The following is a 23,337-nucleotide window of genomic DNA, read 5'->3' on the forward strand; positions in this document are numbered from 1 at the left end:
CTCTCTCTCTCTCTCTCTCTCTCTCTCTCTCTCTCTCTCTCTCTCTCTCCTGGGAAGGAGACCCAGGGAGTTTAAGGGACTTGCCCAAGGTCACATGAGTTGTAAATATCAGATAGGATTTGAACCCAGCAGCTTTGACTCAGTCCTCTTTCTATTTTAATACATCTTTACCTTTCTGTATATGTCAAGGATTACCACCAAGATCTGTATTTCTTATCTAAACCTTCATTACTACTTATCTAAACTTTGTATAAAAATACTCAGGTGTCAGCTGAGTGATATGATAGATGACAGTTGAAGAGTGGGATTGTATGTATGTATCCCACAACAATACCTTGTTAGTGGAGCTGTGTATTAGTTGGTCCAACTGTTTTGGAAAGCATTTCTAGAATTATAAGAAGAGAGGGAATAAATTGTCAATACACTTTGAACCAGAGATTCCACTGCTAGGCATAAGCTTCAAGGAGATACCCATAGACGCCAAAATATTTAAAGCACAATGTTTTTAAGACCTAGAAACAAAGTAAATGCTCATTGATTGGGGAATAGCTGAACAAATTGGGATACGTGAATGTAATGAATTATTACTGTGCAGTAAAAGAAATGCTCAACTCAACTCAAACTTAATCAGATTGGTGATAATGACAAATGTTGGAGGGACTCTGGGGAAAAGATACATTAATGAACAGTTGGAAGAGCTAGAAATAGGTCCAGCTTTTCTGTGAAGCATTTTGAAACTATGTCCAAAAAGTCACCAAATTATGTATATACCTGTTGACTAGAGATACCACTACTAAGAACTATACCTCCAAAAAAGATCAAAGAAAAAAAGGATCTACATTTACAAAAAACATTTATAGCAGCCCCCTTTTTAATAGTGTTGAAAGCCTGGAAACTAAGGGAGGACCCATCAATTGGGAAATGGCTGAACAAATTCTGTTATATGAATATAATGGAATATGATTATGCCGTAAGAAATGATAAAAAGGATAACTTCATAAAAACCTGGGAAGATTTGTATGAACTGATGCATGGAGAAGTGATTAAAACCAGGAGAACAATTCATACAACAATAATACTTGAAAGACAGATAACTTTGAAAGATTTAAGAGTTCTGATTAATAAAGTAATCAACCATGATTCCAGAGGACAGATGATGAAACATGCCACCCACCTCCTGACAGAAAGGTGATAGACAGAAGATACAGAATGATCTATACATTTTTCAGACATAGACAATATGAGAATTATTTTGCCTGACTTTATATGCTTGTTTAAAAAGATTTTATTTTCTTTGTAGTTCATTGAGTTGAGGGAGAGAGAAGATAAATGCTTCTTAATTGAAAAAAAGTAAAATACAATAAAACTTAATAAAATCATAAGGACCAAAAGTTAGTCCTCAAAGAAGGTATCTGAAGTCATTTCCCTGTAGTTCTTTTCAGAGTTAGGGATAGAACCAGACACTCTCTCTGCCTCTCCCTCCCTTCCTCCTTCCCTCCATCTCTCTCTCTCTCTCTCTCTCTCTCTCTCTCTCTCTCTCTCGCTCTCCCCCCTCCCTCTCTCTCCCTCCCCTCTTCTCTCTATATCTGTCTCTTTCTCTCTGTATCTATCTCTTTCCTTCCCCTCCCCCCCCCCCCCCCCCCCGCCAGCTCCCACTTTCCAGATCTTGAATTAGATAGCTACTCTCTAAATCCAACCTCTTCCGTCACAAATTGATGCTTTGTGACTTGGCTCAGCTGATTAAAAAAAAAAAAAAAGACCAGTTTAAATTTCTTTTGAAAATGATCTCTTTGAAATGAATATAAGGTGAAGCGAATGAGGCTAGTCCTCGTGACATCTTAAAAGCACGTGGCTCATTTCAGCTGATATATCAGATTCCCTACCGCTGAGGTTTTAGAATGCTACGTCCTGTATTCTAGGTGTGTGCTGTTTCTTTTTAAATTGTTTCTCTGACTATCTTTGAATGTTCGCTCCTATTTTAGTTGGCCAGCTTACATAGCTAATCTTTGGAAGTACCTATTTCCCCAAATATGTTTAAACTCACTTTTTTTAAGTAATGAAATTGAATATTTAGTTTAATCTTGATTTATTAAGTGCCTGCCTTTTGGATTAGAAATTCCTAAAATTTTTTTTAATCAACCTTGGCACCATGGATATTGGTGCCATGTCATCTAACATGCCTTTGGGTCACTGTATATTGTAGTCTTTGGGTCATCCACCCCCCCCCCCCCCCCCCCCCCCCCCTCGGCCAACCAAGTACTTTTGACTATAGGATAATAGAGGAGGATCCTAATACATTTACCCAGTAGCAGCCAAGACTTTCCATAGGGTGGGAAGGTACCTTAGAGGCCAGCCAGACCAACCCTGGCCTTTCACCAAATAGGAAACCAAGGCATAGTGACATGCCCAAGGTCACCAGAGTTAGGAATTCTCTAGAGTCAGAATATGAATCCTTGTCTTTCCTCCATTATCCCCCCCATTCTACCTGGCTAGACTGAGAAAAGCTTTTAAGGAAATGAAAGGTAGCCAGATAATGATGTGGAAATAGAAACATTTTTCTTTTCATAAAATGTCCAGATCTCTAAGAGCCTTAGGCAAATTTCTTTTCTTTGGGGATGGTTGGATGGAGCAGAAACTTCATTCTACTCCTGGAATCATCTGTGTGCCCTTAGCCAATGGGTTAATCTTTTTGTTTTTTCTAGTTACACAAGAGATAACATTATTTGTCATTCACATTATTCCAAGGAGTTAATGTTTCTAAAGCTGTTTAAGCTTATCCAGTCTCTAAAAGAGAAAGGAAAAAAAGTGGAAAATAATAGCAGATACACATGTTTGATGCATAAAAGAATATTAAATTATATTAGTGAAACTCTTGGCGAGGTTATTGAGCCCTCGATGTAAGACTTGTGTTTAAATACTTCCAGTGGCAGCCAGAGAGTGGTGTGGAAAAGGAAACTTTTCCAAGAAATGGCCATGTTTCTAAGAGCCTTGAGCAAATAAATATATCCTTACCTGTGGGACTTCAGTTACTTACTACCTCTAGTTAAGAGAGGTCATCTGTATATCAGGGTGTTAGACAAGAAGACCCCTAAGGTTCCTTAGGATCTTAGGATCGTTTAACAACCCACAAACTTGGGGTCCTTGAGGATAGTAAATTGTTTTTCTTTTCTGTAGCAGAATACTTAGTTCACTTGGGTTTGTGCCATTTGCAAATCATTGACTGCAGTTAATTAAAAAGAGGGTAGCTTAGTGCTTGGTATTCTAGTGGAAACTGGTTTTTATTTCTTCCAGGCATACAGGTCAAATCTGGCTGACAGTTAATAGGGTTTGTCTACTCTGCTGTTTTATCTGCGACAAATTCTAGAACTTAAATGCCAACCTATTAACGAACTAAAATACACGAGTGGGTAGATAAAGCATTGACTTTAGATCATAATCTTTTCCAAGGGAGTTATGACAGTCACAAGAGCACACGAGATTGCATACTTTCGGGAAAACTCATGCCGTTTTATTTATTGCTTTGCCATCCTGAAGTGCAAAAAGTATAATTAGCCAATGTAAAAATCAGCTAATAATAAGGACAGTATGGCCTTGTGGGTAGAATAATGAACTAAGAGGCAGTAAGACCTGGGTTTGAATTGTGCCCCTGGCACTTAGAAGCCACATTTTACTACCCCCCTCAGTTTCCTCATCTGTAGAATGAACATAATAATACTTGTACTACCTCCTTCACCTGGCTGTTGTGAAACCCAAATGAAATAATGTATGTAAATTTCTTTGAAAACCTTAAAGTCAGCCAACATGCATTTAAAATTTGTTTACTTTGTGCCAGATATTAGGATAAGCACTGGGAACACAAAGGAATACCCTGCCTTCGGTAATTTGTGGTCAGTCATTATTATATTATTAAATAACGTAATTATATAATGATTACATCAATAACAGCAACATGGACATTTTTATCAATTAGAAATATCAAGAGAGACAGTATGATAGAGCTAGTTGTTCAGTTGTTTAATTGTGTTCAACTCTTTGTGAATCTGTTGGCCATGGGGTTTTCTTGGCAAAGATACTGGAGCAGTTTGGGTTGCCAGTTCCTTCTCCAGTGGATTAAGGCAAAACAAAGTTAAGTGACTTGCCCAGGGTCACGCGGCTAGTGTCCAAGGCCAGATTTGTACTCAGGTGCTTGTGACTCCAGGCCTACCCTAGCCATCCAGCTGCTTCAGGTGGGGAAGTTAGTCAGCCTTAAACTTAGGAAGACCTAGGGTTCTGCCACTGACACATAGTAGTTGTGTGACCGTGGGCAAGTCACAACTCCTTAGGGGCTCAGGTAACTCTCTAAGACTTATAAATTAGCAATTGGTAATGTCTTGCCATTGGACTCCAGAGTACTCTGGAGGAGAAAGTGAGGCTGATGACTTTTCACAGCTCTGCCTCACTTAAATCCTATTCACTTGCTTGTCAGGACATCACCCTCCTGATGGACTGGAAAAGAGTCCAGAACAGCAACCAACAAGTTCGTTAAGTGTTGCATCAGTTGCTTCTGAATCTGTGGAAGGTATTTCCACACTGGGACTTCCCCATGCTATTATAAGTCCAAACAAAGTACAAATAAACATTTGAATGGGATTAGAAAGTGAAATGTGTGTGGTTTAACTCAGGGGTGGGGAAGCTTATGGCCCTTTGACTGAATCCAAACTTCCCAGAATAAATACCCTTAACAAAAGGATTCAGTCCAAAGGCCACAGCACTTGAAGACCGAGAGGGCCACGAGGCTGCAGGTTTCCCACCCCTGGTTTAACTCAAGATATCCTAGATTTGTCAAGTTGAATTTGTGTATATGGGGGTGGGAATGGGGAAATGATTCCTTGCATAAGAAAATGAGAAAAAATAATTATTGCACAGCCTCAAGAGGGGATCTAAGTCATAAGATATAAATATCTAGTTCTGTGGCCATTGTAAGGTAAACAGAAATGCCTTTATGGCAGTACATATCTAAGCATTTCATAAAAAATAATGGGCTTTCCTTAGAGATGGAAGAATGCAAGGGTGGGGAGAGGTGGAATAGAGAGAGAAAAAAAACCTTTCGTTTATCTCTGAGGCCACAGAAAAGTACCCCACTTCGACAAGGAGATTTTGTTCTGCCCACAAGCCACAAAATCCACCAGAAACATGGGAAGGAATGTGAATGAAGAGGGAAAGGTAATGATGGGGTTTCAACAGTATAATGAGATGAACCAGCCCCATGTTGTAAAGCCTGCCCTGTTAGAGTGGTACAGACTGCTTTGTGAAAGGCAGTCTAGTAAAGTCTGATCACACTGCTTAGGGGGTGGCTGGGTGGTAGAGCATTGGGCCTGGAATCGAGTTCCATTTCAGCCTCAGATACTCACTAGCTGCATGGTCCTGCGTAAATCACTTAACTGCCCCCTCTCCCACCTTGGTTTCCTCATTTGTAAAGTGGGAAAAATAAGAGCCCTTATGGCTCAAGATTGTTGTAAGGATAAAATGAAATGACTGTAAAGCACTTTATAAATGCTAGCTGTTGTTATCATGGGGTATTGTCTTGAAAGACCTATATCCTGTCTCCATCACAGGTGACCTTGGGTGAATCCCTTAACCTCTCTAGGCTTCAGTTTCCTCATTTGTAAAAGGAGGACATTAAATTAAATTAGATAGCCTTGAGGTCCCTAGATCTTGTTGACCTGGTGTTCTAGGAGGAAAACAAAACCTGACTTTTTGCAGGAAGGTTTGTCTCTCCTTTTTTTTTCCCCGAGATTGGCAGCACTCAACTTAAATGTAGAACGTGAGGAGCCCATCCAAAACCCAAATGCCTGCTAACCTAACTCTGAAGAGATCTACTAGGGATGCAGAAAGGGGAAGTTAGCTTCTTTTGTGTTAAGCACCTTGAATATCCTTTTTTTTTTTTTAAAGGACTGACTTGGAAAGGTTGAATTTGATGAGTTGAAAGCTAGAAATAGTTTCCATTTGGAGTTTGTTTATCCCCATTTATATGAAGTCCCAGCCAACAATCTTAATGGTTTTGAATGATCATAAATGTTTCCCAGAATTTGGGCTCACCTATCTGCCAGTGGGCCAATTTCCCAGTTGGCTGCAATATATTAATTAAAGCTGTTTTTAGATTAGTAGGGAACAGCCCACCCACATATTCCATTTCAATCCAACCAGCATTTATTGAGGGTCTACTATGCATGCCTCGGGGGCATGCAAAGACAAAGGAAAAATACTTTCCCTGCCTTCTGGAAGCTTACTTTCTCTTTTTGTTTGTTTTTGCTTTTTGGTGAGGCAATATGGGGTTAAGTGACTTGCCCAGGGTCAAATAGCTAGTGTCAAGTGTCTGAGGTCACATTTGAGCTCAGATCCTCCTGATTCTAAGGCTGGAGCTGTATCACCTAGCTGCCCTGAAGAAGATTACTTTCTACTGTTTATGCACTGCATAAACATATTTGAAGGAGTGAATTAAGAAAAACACTTTAAAACTCACACAATGTTCACCTTTATTAAGGTCCGCTGATATGAAGTTGAAAAGACCTACTGGTTTTATTTTATTTCATTCACTCTTCCTCCCCTTCTCCTTTCTCCCTTCTCCCTTCCTTTTCCCCTTCCCCCTTCCCTTTTCCTTTCCCCTTTTCCTTTCCTTTTTACTCTCCTTAGATAAAATGCCCTATTTCCAATGATAATAATAATCTGTCAAGAGTGGTGGGATTGAATATACTTCCTTATTTTTTAAAATCTCTGTAAACAATAATTGTTAGTAATTACTTAGTTAATTTGATCAGGTAGGCGATTTTTTTTTTTAAAGAAACTTTTAAATTGAAAGATACCTAATGCAGCTATTAAATAATGGGTCATGACAGTCAATGAACATCTTTCCAGGAGAAGTCATGTTTCTCTGTATAGATTCACCATCAACAATGTAAAAATAAGCAACAATGAGCTGTCTCTGATTTCAGCTTAGGGGGAAGTTTTCTACATAAGTCCGTTCTTCTTTAGTACTTAATGGATGGTATCAAACCTTAATTGCAGATTCATTTTTAAATATTTTAGTTCTGTTTCTGTATAAGTTTGAGGATCAGTATGAAAACCAGTTTGGGAGGACCATACAGAAAATAGAGTAACATATTAGAAGGCTGGAAAGTTAGGTTGGGGCCAAGCTGTTAGGGGCTTTAAATGCTTAACAGAGAAGTTTATATTTAATACTAGAAGTAATAGGGAGCCACTAGAGATTATATTGAGTAGGTAAGTGACATGGTCAGACCTGTACTTTAGGAAAATTACTTTGGTAGGTATGTGGAGGATAAATTAGAGTAGGTATAGACTTAAGTCAAGGCAACAAGAATTTATTAATTTCCTATTATGTGCCAAGTGGGGCAGCTAGGTGGCTCAGTGGATAGTCAGGAAGACTCATCTTCCTGAGTCTAAATCCAGCCTCAGACACTTACTAGCTGTGTGATCCTGGGCAAGTCACTTAACCCAGTTTGCCTTAGTTTCCTCATCTGTAAAATGATCTGGAGAAAGAAATGTCAAACCACTCTAGTATCTTTGCCAAGAAAACCTCAAATGGAGTCACAGAGAAGCGGACAGGACTGAAATGACTGAACAACAGCAAAAAGGTGCCAGATACTGTGCTGAGTTCCAGAAAGGCAGAGAGCCAGGTTGCTTGGATATTTGGGGAAAATGAAAGTGAGGAGCGGGGTGCCTCTGAGGATATGAACCTGAGTGACTCTGGAAGAATGGTGGTGCCTTTGACAGAACTAGACAAGTTTGAGTTTGGGGGGAAAGAGAACGTCGCGAGTTCAAGGATTCAGATCTCAACCCGTTCGTGCTAGAGAGTGTGACAGACTCTGTCTTCCTCAAAATGAAATGATTGTGGAGCAGTTAGGTGGTGCAGTGGATAGAGCACCGGCCCTGGATTCAGGAGGACCTGAGTTCAAATGTGACCTTGGACACATAACACTCACTAGTTGTGTGACTCTGGGCAAGTCACTTAAGTTTAATTGCCTCACCACAAACAAACAAACAAAAAAAGAAAGAAATGATGGTGGTAGTAGGATTGTCACTTAACCAATGACTACTTTAGGAAGTAGAGCACAATGTCCAGGTAAAGGAGAAGCCTCAGGGTGATCTGGAGGGAATGAAGATGCCGAGGGAAAGGGGAAATACCTCACTCCAAGGCCAGCACTCTAACCACACTACCACACTGCCTCTAAATCTAGGTAAAATTGAAGTAAACAGTCCAAATTTCAGGCAGGCTATTTGAGTGCCAGCCTTGTTAGCCATTTCAATATAATTCTGTTGCTCTTCCCACCCTGTCAGTCGCCAAACCTGAAACATTTTTTGTTGTTGTTTAGTTGTTTCAGTTGTGTCCAACTCTTCCTGATCTGTTTTTGGAGTTTTCTTGGCAGAGATGACTGGAGTAGTTTGCCATTTCCGTCTCCTCACCAGGATGTTTCCTGTACTATTAAAATGATAGATCCAGCCTCTAAGCCTACTCTCTCATTAAGGCCCCAACTGAGCCTTCAGTCACATCTCTCTCAGAAAATAATGTCACTTCCTTTTTTGTCCCACCCAAGGCAGAGCTTGGCACGTACTACAAATTAGGGGCTGTCATGGGCTGGGAAATGCTCACCAGGGACAGAGAAAGTGAGCTCCAAAAAAGGGATAGAAAGAATCTATTGGCCAGGTCATAGTCACCTCTCTTGAATGATTATGGGTTACTGTTATGGAAGGAGGTTAAGTTGAACAGTAAGACAATGTCTTATTGGTTTTGGTGACTTGATGGTTGCAGGGGTTGGGAGTTCAGATCAGCTTCATCTCTGTTGCTTGGAGTCCTGAAGAGTTGTGTAAGGCATGGAGAAGTTAATAGAGTTGCCCAGAGTCACAGAGCCCAGCATGCATCAGAAAGCAGATTTTGAACCCAGGTCTTCCTGGCGCCAAAGCTGACTGGCATCATACTATTTCTCATGTACTTGGAGTATAGGACTAGAAGGCAGAAGACCAGAGTTTGAGTGCTGGTTCTGCTATTTGCCAGCTGTCATATCATCTTTGATATGAGATTACTTTTTCTTCTTACAATTCTTATAATTCTTCTTACAGTTACCTGTAAGAACAGTTTTTAACATTTATTTTAAAATTTTGAGTTTCAAATTCTTTCCCTCCCTGAGATGATAAGCGATTTTATGTAGTTTTTACATGTGTAATCATGCAAAGCGTATTTTCGTATTAGTCATGTTGTGAAGGACCATAGACCAAACAAACACCTGCCAAAAAGAAAAAAAGAAAAAAAAATGAAAAATAGTATGCTTTGATGTGCACTCAGACTCCATTGGTTCTTTCTCTGGAGGTGGATAGAATGAGTCCTTCAGAGTTGTCTTGGATTGTTGTATTGCTGAGAATAGTTACATCATTTATCGTTGATCATTGTACACTGTTGCTGTTTCTGTGTACAGTGTTCTCCTGGTTTTGCTGACTTCACTTTATATCAGTTCGTGTAAGTCTTTCCAGGCTTTTCTGAAATCATCCGGTCGTTTCTTATAGCACAATTGTATTCCATTACAATCATGTTATGACAACTTGTTCAGCCATTACCTGATTGATGGGCATCCCCTCAATTTCCAATTCTTTGCTACCCCAAAACGTTGATTTGAATATTTTTGTACAAGTAGGTTCTTTCCCCCTTTTTAAAATCTCTTTGAGATACGGACCTGGTAGTAGTATTGCTGGATCAAAGGGTATTATGCACAATTTTATAGTCCCTTGGGCATAGTTCTAAATTGTGCTCCAGAATGGTTAGATCAGTTCACAACTCCACCAGCAGTGCATTAGTGTCCCAGTTTTCCCCCATCCCCTCCAACAGCCAACATTTTCCTTTTTTGTCATATTAGCCACTCTGATAGGTATGATGTTGGACCTCGGAGTTGTTTAATTTACATCTTTCTAATCAATAATGATTTATAACATTTTTTCCCCTATGACTGTATAGATAGCTTTGATTTCTTCATGTGAAAACTTCCTGTTTATATCCTTGAATGTCAATTTATTGCAATTAGCACTTGACTCTGATCACTATTTTTTGAACCTGATCTGTGATTTCATTGGTTTTGGGAGCTCAGGATAAGTAAGTTTCTCTGCCAATGCAAGTTGTCACCTTCTCTGTAGCATGCAATATTATAGAGAGGTATCTGAAGCACACAGGGGTTAAGTGACTTGCCCAGGGTCATCCAGTCAATATCTGTCAGAGGCAGACTCAAATCTTCCTGATGCAGAGGTGTTTCTTTATACCATACCCTGCTGCCTCTCACACTTCTGTACAGCCTAAAACAGGACACAGATTATTTAAATGACTAGTTGATTATATATAGGGACTGATTTAGTCCGGCAAGGGAGTTCCTGAGTGCTCCCCATCTGATGAGTAAAAGTCTGGGACTCTGAAACATTTGTCTAATCTAGTCTCTCTTTCCCTTGCAGCCTAATCATTGTTGGTTACATTTGATGGTGCCTGAATTGGCCAACAGTCTGAATAACCTTTTGTACAAGTTTTCCAAAATTTCCAGTAGTCTGAGTAATTATTCAATCATTGATAAACTCATAAAAATCATTGATGACCTGATGGGATGCTTAGAAGAGAAAAATAAGGTAACGTATCAAAAAATGGAAGGAGGAGGGTATATATTTGTTCTTAAATGGGTCCGGGTAGGAGAAGGGGTTGGAAGTATGGAGGATTTATGTGTGTCTGTATGTTCATACTTACATGTATGCAGCAGAATATTGTAGGATGTGGTTGTTAAATGCTAATAAGTTGAATTGTTTTGGAATTATAAACCTTAATAATAACGTAATAAACCCTTGCTCAGAGTTTTTTCTGCATTAACAAAATTCTAGTAATAGCGTGGAGCAGGGAAGAGGAGGGAGCAGTGTGAAATTGTAGAGGGGGTAATGCTTTAAAGTCTATTTCCTTTGTTTTAGAAACAGAACTACCTCACACTGTGAAGTCAAGAGTGCCTGACCTGTGCTGTTGTTTCATTTGGGAATTCAGTTGGGGAAGGCTTCCAGATTAGTCAGCTATTTTAAATTCAGTTTGGATGGAAAGCTTTCTGTGTTGAAGCCTTAACTCTGATGTTTTTCCATAATGTAATTGTTCTATTTTGGAGTGATATCTTTGTCTTGCTTTTTGGAGACCATAAAAATGGACTGGCCATTTTTGTCTCCATCAAGGCCATTTGACAGGTTAGTGGGCACAACTCCATACCTGTTCTGGAGTCAGTGCCAGGATCAGAGATGATCAGAGTAGGAAGGGACCTTAAAGGTTATCTAGTCCAGCCTCCTAGTCTACAGATAAAGAAACTGAGACCTAGAAAAATTAAGTGATTTGCCCAAGTTCACAAAGATAGAAGGTGGCAAATCCTGGGCTTTTGGGCCATGATTGTAGTGTATTGGAATAAAGTTACTTTATGATGTTCACTTACCTTTTCAGGGTTTCAGTTTCCTTATCTATGAAATGAATTGGTTGCATTACATAACCTATGTAGTCCCTTACAGTTTTAAACTGTAATCCTGTGATCCTGGAAACTTTGTGTTATCATGAGGCCTGAAGGTCCAGTCCTAGGCAATCTGTATTCTACCCCGTGCTTTTATTTCTCCTGTTCTCTCATCTCCGCCCCCCCTCCCTGATCCTCATCCGCCCCCACCCCCAGGTAGCCCAACCAAAATGCTCTCAGCATTTCCATCTGTCCAAAGTTTGAGGATTTTCTAATCTGAATGGGGGAGATAACATGCAAATACACAAACACACATGTATGCACACACTGAAAGATAAAGTTATTTGAAAAGCATTAATAACTGAGGGAAATTGGGAAAGGCTTCATGGAAAAGGTAGAGATTGAATGGAGACTTGAAAAGAAACTAGGAATCTTTGTAGCAAACAGTAGTCTCGTCGCCTTTGAGGATTCTTTCTTTGATGGTGTCTGTGCTCCAAAGACCTCTTCTGGCTTACCTGGAGAATACTGTAAACCTGAAACATCAGAGGACAGTCAGCAGTTAAATGCCAAAATGAACTGACCTCAGCCCCAAATCAGAGCTTTTAAGTTGCTTCTACTGAGGCAGCTTTGAAAAAGTGGCAGTTTCAGTGTCCTAGGACTCATCCCACTTGAGTCTTTGAAGATAAGCAACCCGCCAGTGTCCTTGACCCACATTGAGCAAAAATGGCACTTGGGTAATGTCAGTATTGCTTCTTTTCTCTAGAATTTCCGAAAGCAAAATAACAACATTTACCGAGAAGGCTCGTTCATTCCCGAACAGTTTTTTAGCTTCTTTAATAAATCCATCGATGCCTTCAAGGAATTTGAAGAAACATCTGAGCAGAGCGCCTGCGTCCTGCCTTCAACAATAGGGCCTGAGAAAGGTAAGATGGAAATCTTGAAAAGGGAGTCTGCAAACTCAAGGTTAGCGCATAAGCCAGCGGCTTCTCAGTCACAAATCTATGGGGATATGTACCTCTGAAAACACACCTACACTTGCCAAAGCATATATGCTTGTGTAGATTGGTATCTGTGACATCAGACTATTCAAAATGGTAGCTATATTGGTTTCCAAGCCACCCTAGTGAAACAAAGAACTTTCACTTGTGAATGCACACATTATTTAAAAGCCACTCATTTTCCCACTCCGTCTTAGCCTGGAGTTTGCCATTAATTCTTAAATTTCTTGGCCTTCACCATCCAGGTTTCTCATCTTTTCCTTTTTCAACACTCAGCCTTATGATTTTGCTTCTAAGGTAAGGAAGCTTTTATTCTGTCCAACTAGCCTTTTGGGTAGGTACACAGGCTCAGTGCCAAGACCCCTCCCCTCTTGTCTTGTTCAGGACACAGTACTCAATCTGAAATTTCCCCCCAGTTTGTACTTCTTATGGCCCGTACATACATACACGCATACATATACATACCTACACACATATCTACACATATACATCTACATATATGCACACACACAAATATGTACAAACAAATATACCCATGCACACCTACACACATTATACATATATATACACGTACAAATAACATGCATATTCATATGTACATATAATATAAAATTATGTTGTATATAATATTTTAATATAGAAACTATAATATAAATAAGCTAATAATATATTTAAAATGTATAATGTTTTTACTGATGGGTAGTTATCTGTGCTGATCCACATAATAATCATGGTGGGTTTTTTCATGCAGTAGAACAGTGTGACCAGATAATAGTAAAAGAGTTCTACACCTCTAGAGCCAGTGCCCAAATTTCCTTCTCTGTAAAATGACAGGGTTGGACTCATTGGCATTTAGGGTCCCTTGCAGCTCTCAGTCTAAGATCCAAAGGCACTAGACCCCCATAGAGCTGCCTGATCCGCCATGTAGAGCTTCGCCTTTAAGGAGCATTGTAATACACGTAAGTCGCTATGCAACACTGACACATTGTTGCTTTCTATTTAGATTTCAGGGTCAATGTCACAAAACCATTTTTGTTACCCCCCGTTGCAGCCAGCTCCCTTAGGAATGACACCAGTAGCAGTAATAGTAAGTATGAATACCTGATTTGATGCATGCATGGCTCCAATTGGCCTCCATAGGAGTTTGCATGAGCTTTAAATGAAATTGTCCCACAATTGGGAAAACTCACTAATGGGGTTACTGTCTTTTGTGTTGATGCCCCCCAGCATATGAACAACCATTCCTGGGCTTTCAAAATGCACTTGTCCTTCGGTGTGATCTTGCCATTGAACTGTGAAATTGTCAGTGATTTTTTATGTCATTTAGAGAATTTTAGTAACACCTGAAGAACACGATTCCTTTAAGAGAAGATGCCGTTTGTTTACATGTCATTTTGTATGTTTCGCCATGATTTTGCATGAATGAGGAAATTCTGTAGTGCAAGATTATGCCAACCTACTCGGTGTTCGTTAGAACTTATTACTGTAGTTCTTGAATCCCTTGCCTTCTTACCAATTACCCTCATGAAGGACAATATGGTGCTTTGTCTGAAGTTGCTGGCATCTCAAAAGTCAGGACTCTCTAAGAGTTCATGTGCTTTTTTGCAAAACTTTAAAAAAAAAAGACATCTTTTAACTCAGCCTGAGTTTAACTTCACTTCAGCGATTCAATTCAATAAAAATTTGCTAAGCATTGGGTGCTGCACCAAGTGCTGGGGGTAGATACAAAAGCAGGAGTAAAACAATGCCTTCCTTCACAAAGCCTCCTTTTTCAGATACTCATCAGCTATGTGACCCTGACAAGTCACTTAATCACTGTCTGCCTTAGTTTCTTCAACTGTAAAATGAGGATTATAATAATAGCACCTATCTTTCAGGGTTGTTGTAAAGATTAAATGAGAAGATATTTGTGAAGTGCTTAGCACAGAGGCTGGCACGTAACAGGTGCTTAATAAATGATTATTTTCTTCCTCTCACCTTCCCTTCCTTTACTTTCCTCTTTCCCTCCCTCCCTGCTTTCCTTCCTTCCTTTCTTCACTTTCCTCTCTTCCTCCCTCCCTTCCTTTCTTCCTTCCTTCCTTTCTTTCTTCCTCCCTCTATTCTTCCCTTTCTTCCTTCCACCCTCCCTTCTTTTACTTTCCTCTCTCCTTTCCTTTTACTTTCCTCCCTCCTTTCCTTTACTTTCCTACCTTCCTTCCTCCCTTCCTTTGTTTCTCCCTTCCTTTACCTTCCTTTTTATCTCTCCCTTCTTCCTTTCCTTTCCTCTTTCCCTTCTTCCCTTCCTCTGTCTCTCCCTGCTTTCCTTCCTCCCTCAGAGAACTTCCTTTCTACTTGGCTGATAAGTGCTAGTCACAGGGCTATATTAAAGTAGCACAGTTCTTACTCTCAAAAAGCTTACTATCTACTGGGCAAGTAGATGCCAGGTATGAACACAAAGACAAAACCAAAGTTGACCTTGCCTTCATTTTCTACTGGGGTGCTTTAGATCCGTCTCTGTGCATACAGAGACAAAAACAGTTTTTGACTTCAAGGAGCTTACTTTCTACTGGGAAGATATATGCCAGACCCTGGAAATACAAAATAAAAATAGAACCACCTGTCTATAGACAAAGCAAATCCTAAGTCAAGATGAAGTAATTTCACTGGAGAGGTGGGGAGCAGCAGTTAACCTCTTCATGGGGTCAGGAAAAGTCTCATGGAGACGTTAGCCCCCAAGTTGAGCCTAGAAGGATGTTTGAGTCTCAGTCCTTTGTCGTCACTTTTCTGAATGAATAAAGGGCCTCCATGTTTGCCTGTTGGATTGGACATGTGCTGATGGGAATGTTTTTGGCCATGGTACTGCTATCCAAGCAAAGACAGCATGTGGTTGAGTTGCAGGACCATTGATTTTTCTGGGCTTTGAGGCCTGCACAAAGAATTCTCTTTTGCACTCGGCTTTGGCCGTGGCAAAATTGCTTATTGAAACCAAAGCTGCTAAACAGCTGTCCAAACTCTGCCAAAGTGGAATTGGATGCTGATCAAGAAATTTGCAAATCATCCAAATTAAATCGTTTTCTTGAAGTGAAAGTCATTTCCTTCCCTCTAAGTCAAGAGACATAGGCATCCCTTAACATCAGTTTTAATTATTTGGGGATGATTTATTTCCTCCTAAGGTCAGAGTGTCAAGATGCCAAGATCTCCACTTTCTCATTTCTGTGAAAACCTTTTAGAAATGTGCTGAGATGTATCAGTGGGATGCTATGTGGAAACCATGGGAAAGGAGCTTTTTACCCCAGGCTGGACTGAAAGAAAAGCTCAGGAGTAGATCATGGAGTGATGTGTCACTCCTTTGTGCTCTGAGATGATCTGTATTTCTTGGCAAACAGGAGACAGTCCATCTCATTCCAAAGTGACCATGGCATTTGAAGCTCCCTAATCCTTCACCATAAGAGCAGGAAAGGTAGCTCACTGGATAGAATGCTGGATCTGGAGTCAGGAATACTTGAGTGCAAATCCAACCAAATTCTTATAAGCTGTGTGACCCTGGGCAAGTCACTTAACCGTTATCTGCCTCAGGTTCTTCACCTATAAAATGCATAATAATAGAACCTATCTCCCATGGTTGTTGAAAGGATAAAATGAGGTTATATTTACCTTGAAGTGCTATGTAAATTCTAGCTGTCAGCTAGGTGGTATAGAGGGCTGGACTCGATGTCAGAGAGGCCTGAGTTCAAATCCTGCCTCAGACGTTAATTTATGTCTATTTATTTATGTTTATTTATGTGGGACTTTGGGCAAATCTTCTAACCCCTGTTTGCCTTGGTTTCCTCACCTGTAAAATGAGGCTAATAATAATAATTTGTCTGGGTTGTTGTAAGGATCACCTGGAATGACCTATGTAAAGAGCTATGTAAATATCAGCTGTTTTTATTATGATTTTTGCAGTCATTGGCCATTGAGAATCAATACCAAAGAGAATGCCAGGCCACCAAACAGGATTCTCATGAGCAGCAGGCAGTCCTATACCATGGATATACAAGTTTCTCCAGGAATTACCAGGAAGCATCTAGTAGCCTTCAAGGCATGTCCAAATCCAACTAGATAGTTAATAAATACGGGCTCAAATCTTGCTGTGCTACTCACTAACCTAGTCACGTGTAGTCTCCTCTCTGGAGTTAGTTTCCCCATGTCTAAATTGATGGGGTCAGACTAAATGTCTTCTAAGGTCCCTGTTATCTCCAATCCTAAGACTGTGATTATAAATGGACTACCCTGTACAATCAATCCTGAGTTCACTAACGGTTTGTATGCCCAAAGTTTGTGTGAGCTGTGTGGGTCAGGGGAAGGTACTCTGAACCTCATGTTTTCTTCACAGAAGAATCACTTCTTTAAAAGCTTTAAACAGAATTAAGTCAGAATATCCTAAGGAAATTATTAATTACCTGCATCATGGTGGAGCAATCTCCTGCATGGTTCTGTCTTCAACATAATATTTTTTTAAATTACAGGGAAGGCATCAGGATCCGCTAAAGACCCAAGTGTGCATTGGGTAGCCATTGTGTTGCCATCACTGTTTTCTCTTGTAATTGGCTTTGTTCTGGGAGTCTTATACTGGAAGGTAAGGAAGCCCAAGATTTGCTGTCTATGTTCATCTCAATAAATGGTTAACCAACTGGCCACCATTTTGTGTAAAATGGAATCTGTCAAGAAAACCAGTGACCCTTACTTGTATTCTTTCTTGAAGTGAGTTTCTCTTTTGCCACCTGCCATATTGATAAAAATCCTGTCCTGGTGTATGCTTTGAAGATGAAACCTGCTTCTAATATGTCTAAATTAAATTTTAAAAAAAGATAGATGCTTTAAAATAACATTTCAGAGTCAAATGGACATTTTTTAATGTGCTGATTATATTCACCCATGCCTCTCCTTCCTTTAGTTTTTCTCTGCCAATATTGTAAGTTGCTCTTGGTCAGTTTTCCAAACATTTCTTAGATTGAGTCCTACTCAGATATTCTGTTTTTAAATTTGTTGATGTGGCCTCTTTGTTTCTGAAAATGCTGAATCAATAATGTAGTATTTTTTCTTAATTTTAAAATAACAAATCTTTAAACATATGTCATTACATGATGAAAAAAAATGTCATTGGAATGAAGAACATGAAAGAAGTATGCCATTTACTTCTTTAAACTTTCCAGCCTTTAAAACTACCTCAGTATGATTGTGTTCTATTGTTCTTTTCTCAGAAAAAACAAATGAGTCTTAAAATGGAAGGTGAAAACAGAGAGATTAGTGAAGAGGATAATGAGATAAGGTAACTTATTTTACCAAATATATACATGATTGCTGCACTGCAAATTCACTGACTGTGTGTATGTTCATGACCTCTCCCTCATATTCACATCATCTCACAAAGTTTCAGCTACCATCTTTCTGAATTCACATTTACATCTCGACCTCTCCCCTGGTCCCAGGTTGCTGCGCCTCGAAGTGAACCTTTCCACAGAGATGGCTTCCTAGCCTTTGGAACTTATCAGCCATTGGGATGTATCAGCTTCCTTTTCACAGTACAACTATCTTCTCAGAACTTCAGAAGCGTTATATTTGACTCTTTTGTTTCTATTTTGTATGCCCAACTTTCTCACCACTGTCTCTTCTTTTCCTTGACTTGAATCACCATCCTAGAACATACAGTCATTACCACAAGCCTACATTACTTTACTATATACAACCTCCATAATAATCTAATTCCCTCTCACTATCGGCATGTCAGTTCCCTGTCCAGAAACTTAAAGTGGCTAATAATGATAATAATAATGATGATAATTGTTATATGATAATTTAATATTTTAGTAATAGATAACATAATTATATAATAGTAGAGAGCAATATAATTTTATTATTACACTATTAACATAATTTAAAATTAGTAATATGTACTATAATTAAAATACTGTAATATGGTATTATACTATGGTATCATAAGTGCTGTAATTATATCATAGTATAACATAGTGTTATAGTTTTTATTATAGATTGCAGAAGTATATATAAATACATGTTTCATCATATGTTAATATAATTTTATATAATTAGTAAGATAAAGACATTATCTTATTAATTACATCACAAATTATATTTCTATTTATGTATTATAATTAAAAATGCTGTAATATAGTATTATACTATGGTATTATCATAAATGCTGTAATTACATCATAGTATGATATAGTATTATAATTTTTGTTATAGATATATAAGAAGCATGTATAAATACATATCTTACCATATATTAATATAATTTTATATAATTATAGATAAAGACATTATCTTATTAATTACGTCATACGTTATGTTTCTGTATTATTATATTTTATTGTATAATATCGTCATCACCATCCTTAGTATAAATACAGGCATCTTGGCATAATGAATAGAGAACTGAACTTAGAATCCATAAGACTTGCCTTAGAATCAGAATCCTGCCTCTCTGAGGCTTACTCATGAGACTACGCACAGGCTTCTTAACCTCCCCCAGCCTCAGTTTCCTCCTCTGTAAAGTGGTCATAATAATACCTTGTAGTCCTTGCCACACAGGACCATCATGAGGCTGTAGGGAGATAGTGTACACAGAGAGCTTTACAGACTTGAAAATACTCTACTCGCTGAAAGTGTCTTTAGCTGAGTCTCCTAAGCTCTTCACCCCCTATGTTCTAGCCAAGCTCTGTGTGCTGTCCCTTGAACCTAATTCAGTTCCCACTCTTTGTAGTGACCTTTTCATAGATTCTCTCTTATGCCTTTCCTGGACACCTGCTTTGTGTATAGCAATGACATAAGCACCAGAGATACAAAGAAAAAAAAAAGCAGTACCTGTCCTCAAGGGGTTTACAGTTTATCACTTCCTTTAAGACAGATTGAGGTTCTTACCTTTGGAGTCTGTGAATGTATTTCAAATGTGTGTATGTTGAACTATTTCAGTGTATTGAGTTTCCTTTGAAATCCTGCGTATTTTATTATACACATTTAAAAACATTATTCCAAGCTTTGCAAGATTACCAAAGGGGTCCATAACACCAAGAAGGTTAAGAACGCCTGTTCTGAGACCTTAGTCAGAACTTGTACCAGGATGCCTCTTCCAGTTAACCCTGCACAAATCTAATCACCTTTTTTTTCTTTATTCCATCTTTGAATAATTTAAACTTTTATTTTTATATATGTGAGGCTGCATGGCATAGCACATGAATGGATAACCAGTCTAGAAGGAAGGAGGCTAGCCTTTCCACCATACTCCCTGTGTGCCTGTCAAGTCACTTAATCTCTAAGAGTGAATGATTTGTAGAGTATGTGCTAACTTGCATTTATGAAAGAAGTTTCCCTGTCTGAAAGTTGCCTGCACTGATGACCAGTCCTTATATGTCTGTCTGTCTGTCACACACGCACACACACACACACACACGCACACACACACACCCTCTCCAGGTAGATTATCAACTCCTTCAGAGTAGGGATTGTGTCTTCTTTCTCCTTTGCCTACCTAAGCTGACTAGACTATTCTACACTATACAGTGGGTGATCAGTAAATATTTGAGTGGCAAACCTGAGATTCTGACCGAGAGCGAACTACAGCTTGCTCTATTTTGCAATCTTTTGTGCTTAGGCCCACAGTAAACACTGACTTCCACAATGATCGGTTCATGGTGTTCTCCAGAATCTCCAGCCTAAAGCAAATAAGCTTTTTCTATTGTTTTTTTTTTTCCCTCCAGTATGTTGCAAGAAAAAGAGAGAGAGTTTCAAGAAGTGTAACTGTTGCTTGTATCAACACTGTTACTTTGGCACAACGGTAAGTTTTTCACGGCAAGATGGAAGTCTTAACAAGAAATATCCACCCTCCCATTGGCCACAAGTTAGAGTGAGGATTTCTTAAGGTCCTTGATTTAGTTATGTACAATTTTTAAAACTCAAGCTGTTCCCTGTTGGAGTCATGCATGCCTAATTTGTTCTTTAAGAGCTGGGAATCACGAACATGAAGCAAATATAGTTCTGATTAGTGGACGGCTTTTGTATAGGAAGTGTAGCTACATCTTTTATTAATACCTCTAAAGACAGAGCATTAAGATTTAGGGGAGTAAGAACTAGATAAGAACTCTAAGCATAAGAAGAACAAATTTAACACACAGATGGTAGATTCCCATGCAGATGCTACAGTGGTCAGAAGATCCCTACCCAGGTAGTGTGTATTCTCTGTGTGCCTAATAACAATGCCAGATACATTGAATCCAAAATGGTGGCAGATTTGAAATCCAGTCCAGTTCAACAGACATCATTTAGGTACCTGCTATATCCAAAGCAATGGAGATACAAAGATAGGCTGTGCCCTTGTGGAGTCCCAGTATGTGTGGTGCCGTGGAAAGAGCACTGAACTTGGAGTGGCAGGATGGGAGTTTGCATCTCTGGCTCTGTTACATAGTAGCGCTATTACCCTGGCCAAGTCATTTCACCCCTCTAGAGCTTAATTTCTTCATCTGTAAAACAAGGGGGTTGAACTTGACCTCTAAAGTCCTTTCTGGCTCTTGATCCGTGACTCTATGTACACAGATAAGGAAATACAAAGTAATTTTAGGAGGGAGAGAGATTAGGAAAGGCCTTGTGTAGGGGTGGCTCCAGAGATGGGCTTTGAAGGAAGTGAAGGGTTGGGGGGGGAGGGGAGGAGGGAGTGGCATTCCAGAAAGGGGGGTCAGCTGTGCAGAGGCACAAAGGTGGCAGATGGACAGTCTTCTGCAGGGAAAGCCTAGCAGCCACTTTGATTGGAACCAGGTAATGTGTGAGTGTGGTGGAGGGAATATTGGGGTCAAGGAGTAGGAGAAATTGGAGTGACTTAACTCTTATGCTGTTTACCTCCCCATCCCTTTTCTCTGATCTTCCTCCCAGACCCCAGAGTGCTGTGGGAGGACGACACAGTGCTACAGACCTGGCTCACCACCAGTTAATACTGCCTGTTTTCTGTTGTTTGTCTGTCCTCCCCTTTCTTCCCCCATCTCCTGTTGACTCCCTAACACAGTCACCACAATACATAGGATAATTTCTACCTTTAAATCCTGAATTCTACTCCGTCTTTGTCTCACTCTCAGTCTCTTACAGAAAAATAATTGAACCTGTCCAGCATTTTCTTTGCCATGATCTTGTGGTCACCTCCATCTCTCCCTCTAACCTTAGAGGAAAAGATGTGTCTCTTCTCTGAACTTAAATCTTCCATCTTGGGTCTTATCCTTGCCCATCTTCTCCAGGACCTTGTTGGTACCTAAACCTTCCTCCTCTGCCTTTATCCAGTAGAATATAAAAAGGGACTTTTTGGGTTTTGTCATTGTATCCTGTAACTTATGGTGTTAATTGACTAGAGCACTGAGAGGTTAAGTTACTTGTCCAGGGTCACGCAGCGTGTCTATGTCTGAGGCAAGAACGTGAGCCCAGGTCTTACTGGCTTCAGGGGTTGCTTTCCGTGCATTGTCCTATACCTGCCTCATGTTCATATATGTAGCGGGCACTCAATAGTGGAGTAGAATCTTTTCCATGAGCTTGTTTCCATCTACTTCTAGACATGCTCAGGTCTTCCCTATCTTAAAAGAAAAATCAATTAATCAGCAAGCATTTAAGCATGTGACAGGCTCTGGGCAAGACACTGGGGACATTCCTAGCTCTCTGGGAACTTATATTCTAACAGCAGCAGCAATATAAAACAATTAAAAACAACTTTCTTGATCTCATAGGACTTTGGAACTTCCGTTCAATCTTCTTCCTTCCTTCTGCTGCCAAGCTCTGACCGCTTAAGGTCAAGGGGCCTTCTATTCTCCAAGATTTCTTTCCATTCTTCCTAACTCCAAATTTTTATTCCTCCTGGTGGCCCAATTCTCTTCCCTTCAAAACCGAAGAACTACTTTTTCTCCAATTGTTACTTCTTATATCTTTAAAATAACAACAACAACAACAACATTTACACAGTGCTTCCAGGTTTGCAAAGTACTTTACAAGTTTTAACTCATTTTAGCCTCACAACAAACTTGTAAGTTAAGAGCTGTTATCCTCATTTTATAGAAACTAAGGCAAGTGACTTGCTTAGGGGTCGCATCTAGTAAGTGTGTGAGGCAGGATTTGAACTCAGGACTTTCTGAGTTTCTGACTATGTAATGCAGCCAGTTAGGAAATGGCAGTACTGTTTTTCAGCAGACTTGACAGCTTGGGAATCGGAACAAAGAAAGCCACCATTTTCTACTGCCATGGAGAAATTAGAACCATAGTCATTCAAAGAATAGAGGCCAGTGACAGAAGCACAGATCACGAGTTGTTTGTGAAACCCTTAGCTAAGCCTCTATTGGAAATATGTAATGAATTAAGGAACCAGGGAGAGATGGTAGGATCTGAAGGGTGTCTTGTTATCAAATGTTAAGCCTTTTAGCCTATTTACCTACCAAAGTCTAAAATCTTTTAAAAGTCTACAAATGAAGTAATATGTGTAAAGAGCTTTGCAAACCTTAAGGAGATATATGCGTCAGCTCTTACTACTATTACTAATATGATAGCTTTCTGCTTTTTCCTGAAGTTCTTTTTAGCTATGAGAGAGTCTGAGAGCAAATTGGTTCAGGACCTACCTAAATGACCAAAGGGCAAAAAAGTATGCTGTTCCATTGAGTCTGATTAGGGAGAGGAGAAGGGGAGTAAGCATTTAGTGTTAGGGTTAGAGTTAGCACACTTCCAATCAGAGATATGCTGCTAAAAACTTATCAACTAGCTCCAAGAAAAAAAAATGCTGACACTTAGGTTTAATCTGTATTACTAACATTTTTTTTTCCATTGATTTCTTAAGTCTATATATC

At 39.5% G+C, this 23,337-nt stretch overlaps 1 protein-coding gene across 3 annotated transcripts in view; it reads left to right on the forward strand.

The window, feature by feature from the left end:
• Positions 1-23,337, forward strand: part of KITLG (KIT ligand) — a 144,522-nt gene that overhangs the window by 89,485 nt on the left and 31,700 nt on the right. For 2 of the 3 annotated variants that reach the window (XM_027842528.1, XM_027842527.1), the window contains exons 4-9: positions 10,486-10,653; positions 12,259-12,418; positions 13,497-13,580; positions 16,981-17,090; positions 17,716-17,783; positions 20,233-20,309. In XM_027842528.1, the coding sequence (XP_027698329.1) occupies positions 10,486-10,653; positions 12,259-12,418; positions 13,497-13,580; positions 16,981-17,090; positions 17,716-17,783; positions 20,233-20,272 (630 nt within the window). In that variant the 3' untranslated portion in view covers positions 20,273-20,309. The remainder of the gene's footprint in view (positions 1-10,485; positions 10,654-12,258; positions 12,419-13,496; positions 13,581-16,980; positions 17,091-17,715; positions 17,784-20,232; positions 20,310-23,337) is intronic. The other variant, XM_027842529.1, reaches the window with a different exon arrangement.

Source organism: Vombatus ursinus, unplaced genomic scaffold (assembly GCF_900497805.2).
Source record: "Vombatus ursinus unplaced genomic scaffold, bare-nosed wombat genome assembly UNPS02014874.1, whole genome shotgun sequence".
NCBI lineage: Eukaryota > Metazoa > Chordata > Mammalia > Diprotodontia > Vombatidae > Vombatus > Vombatus ursinus.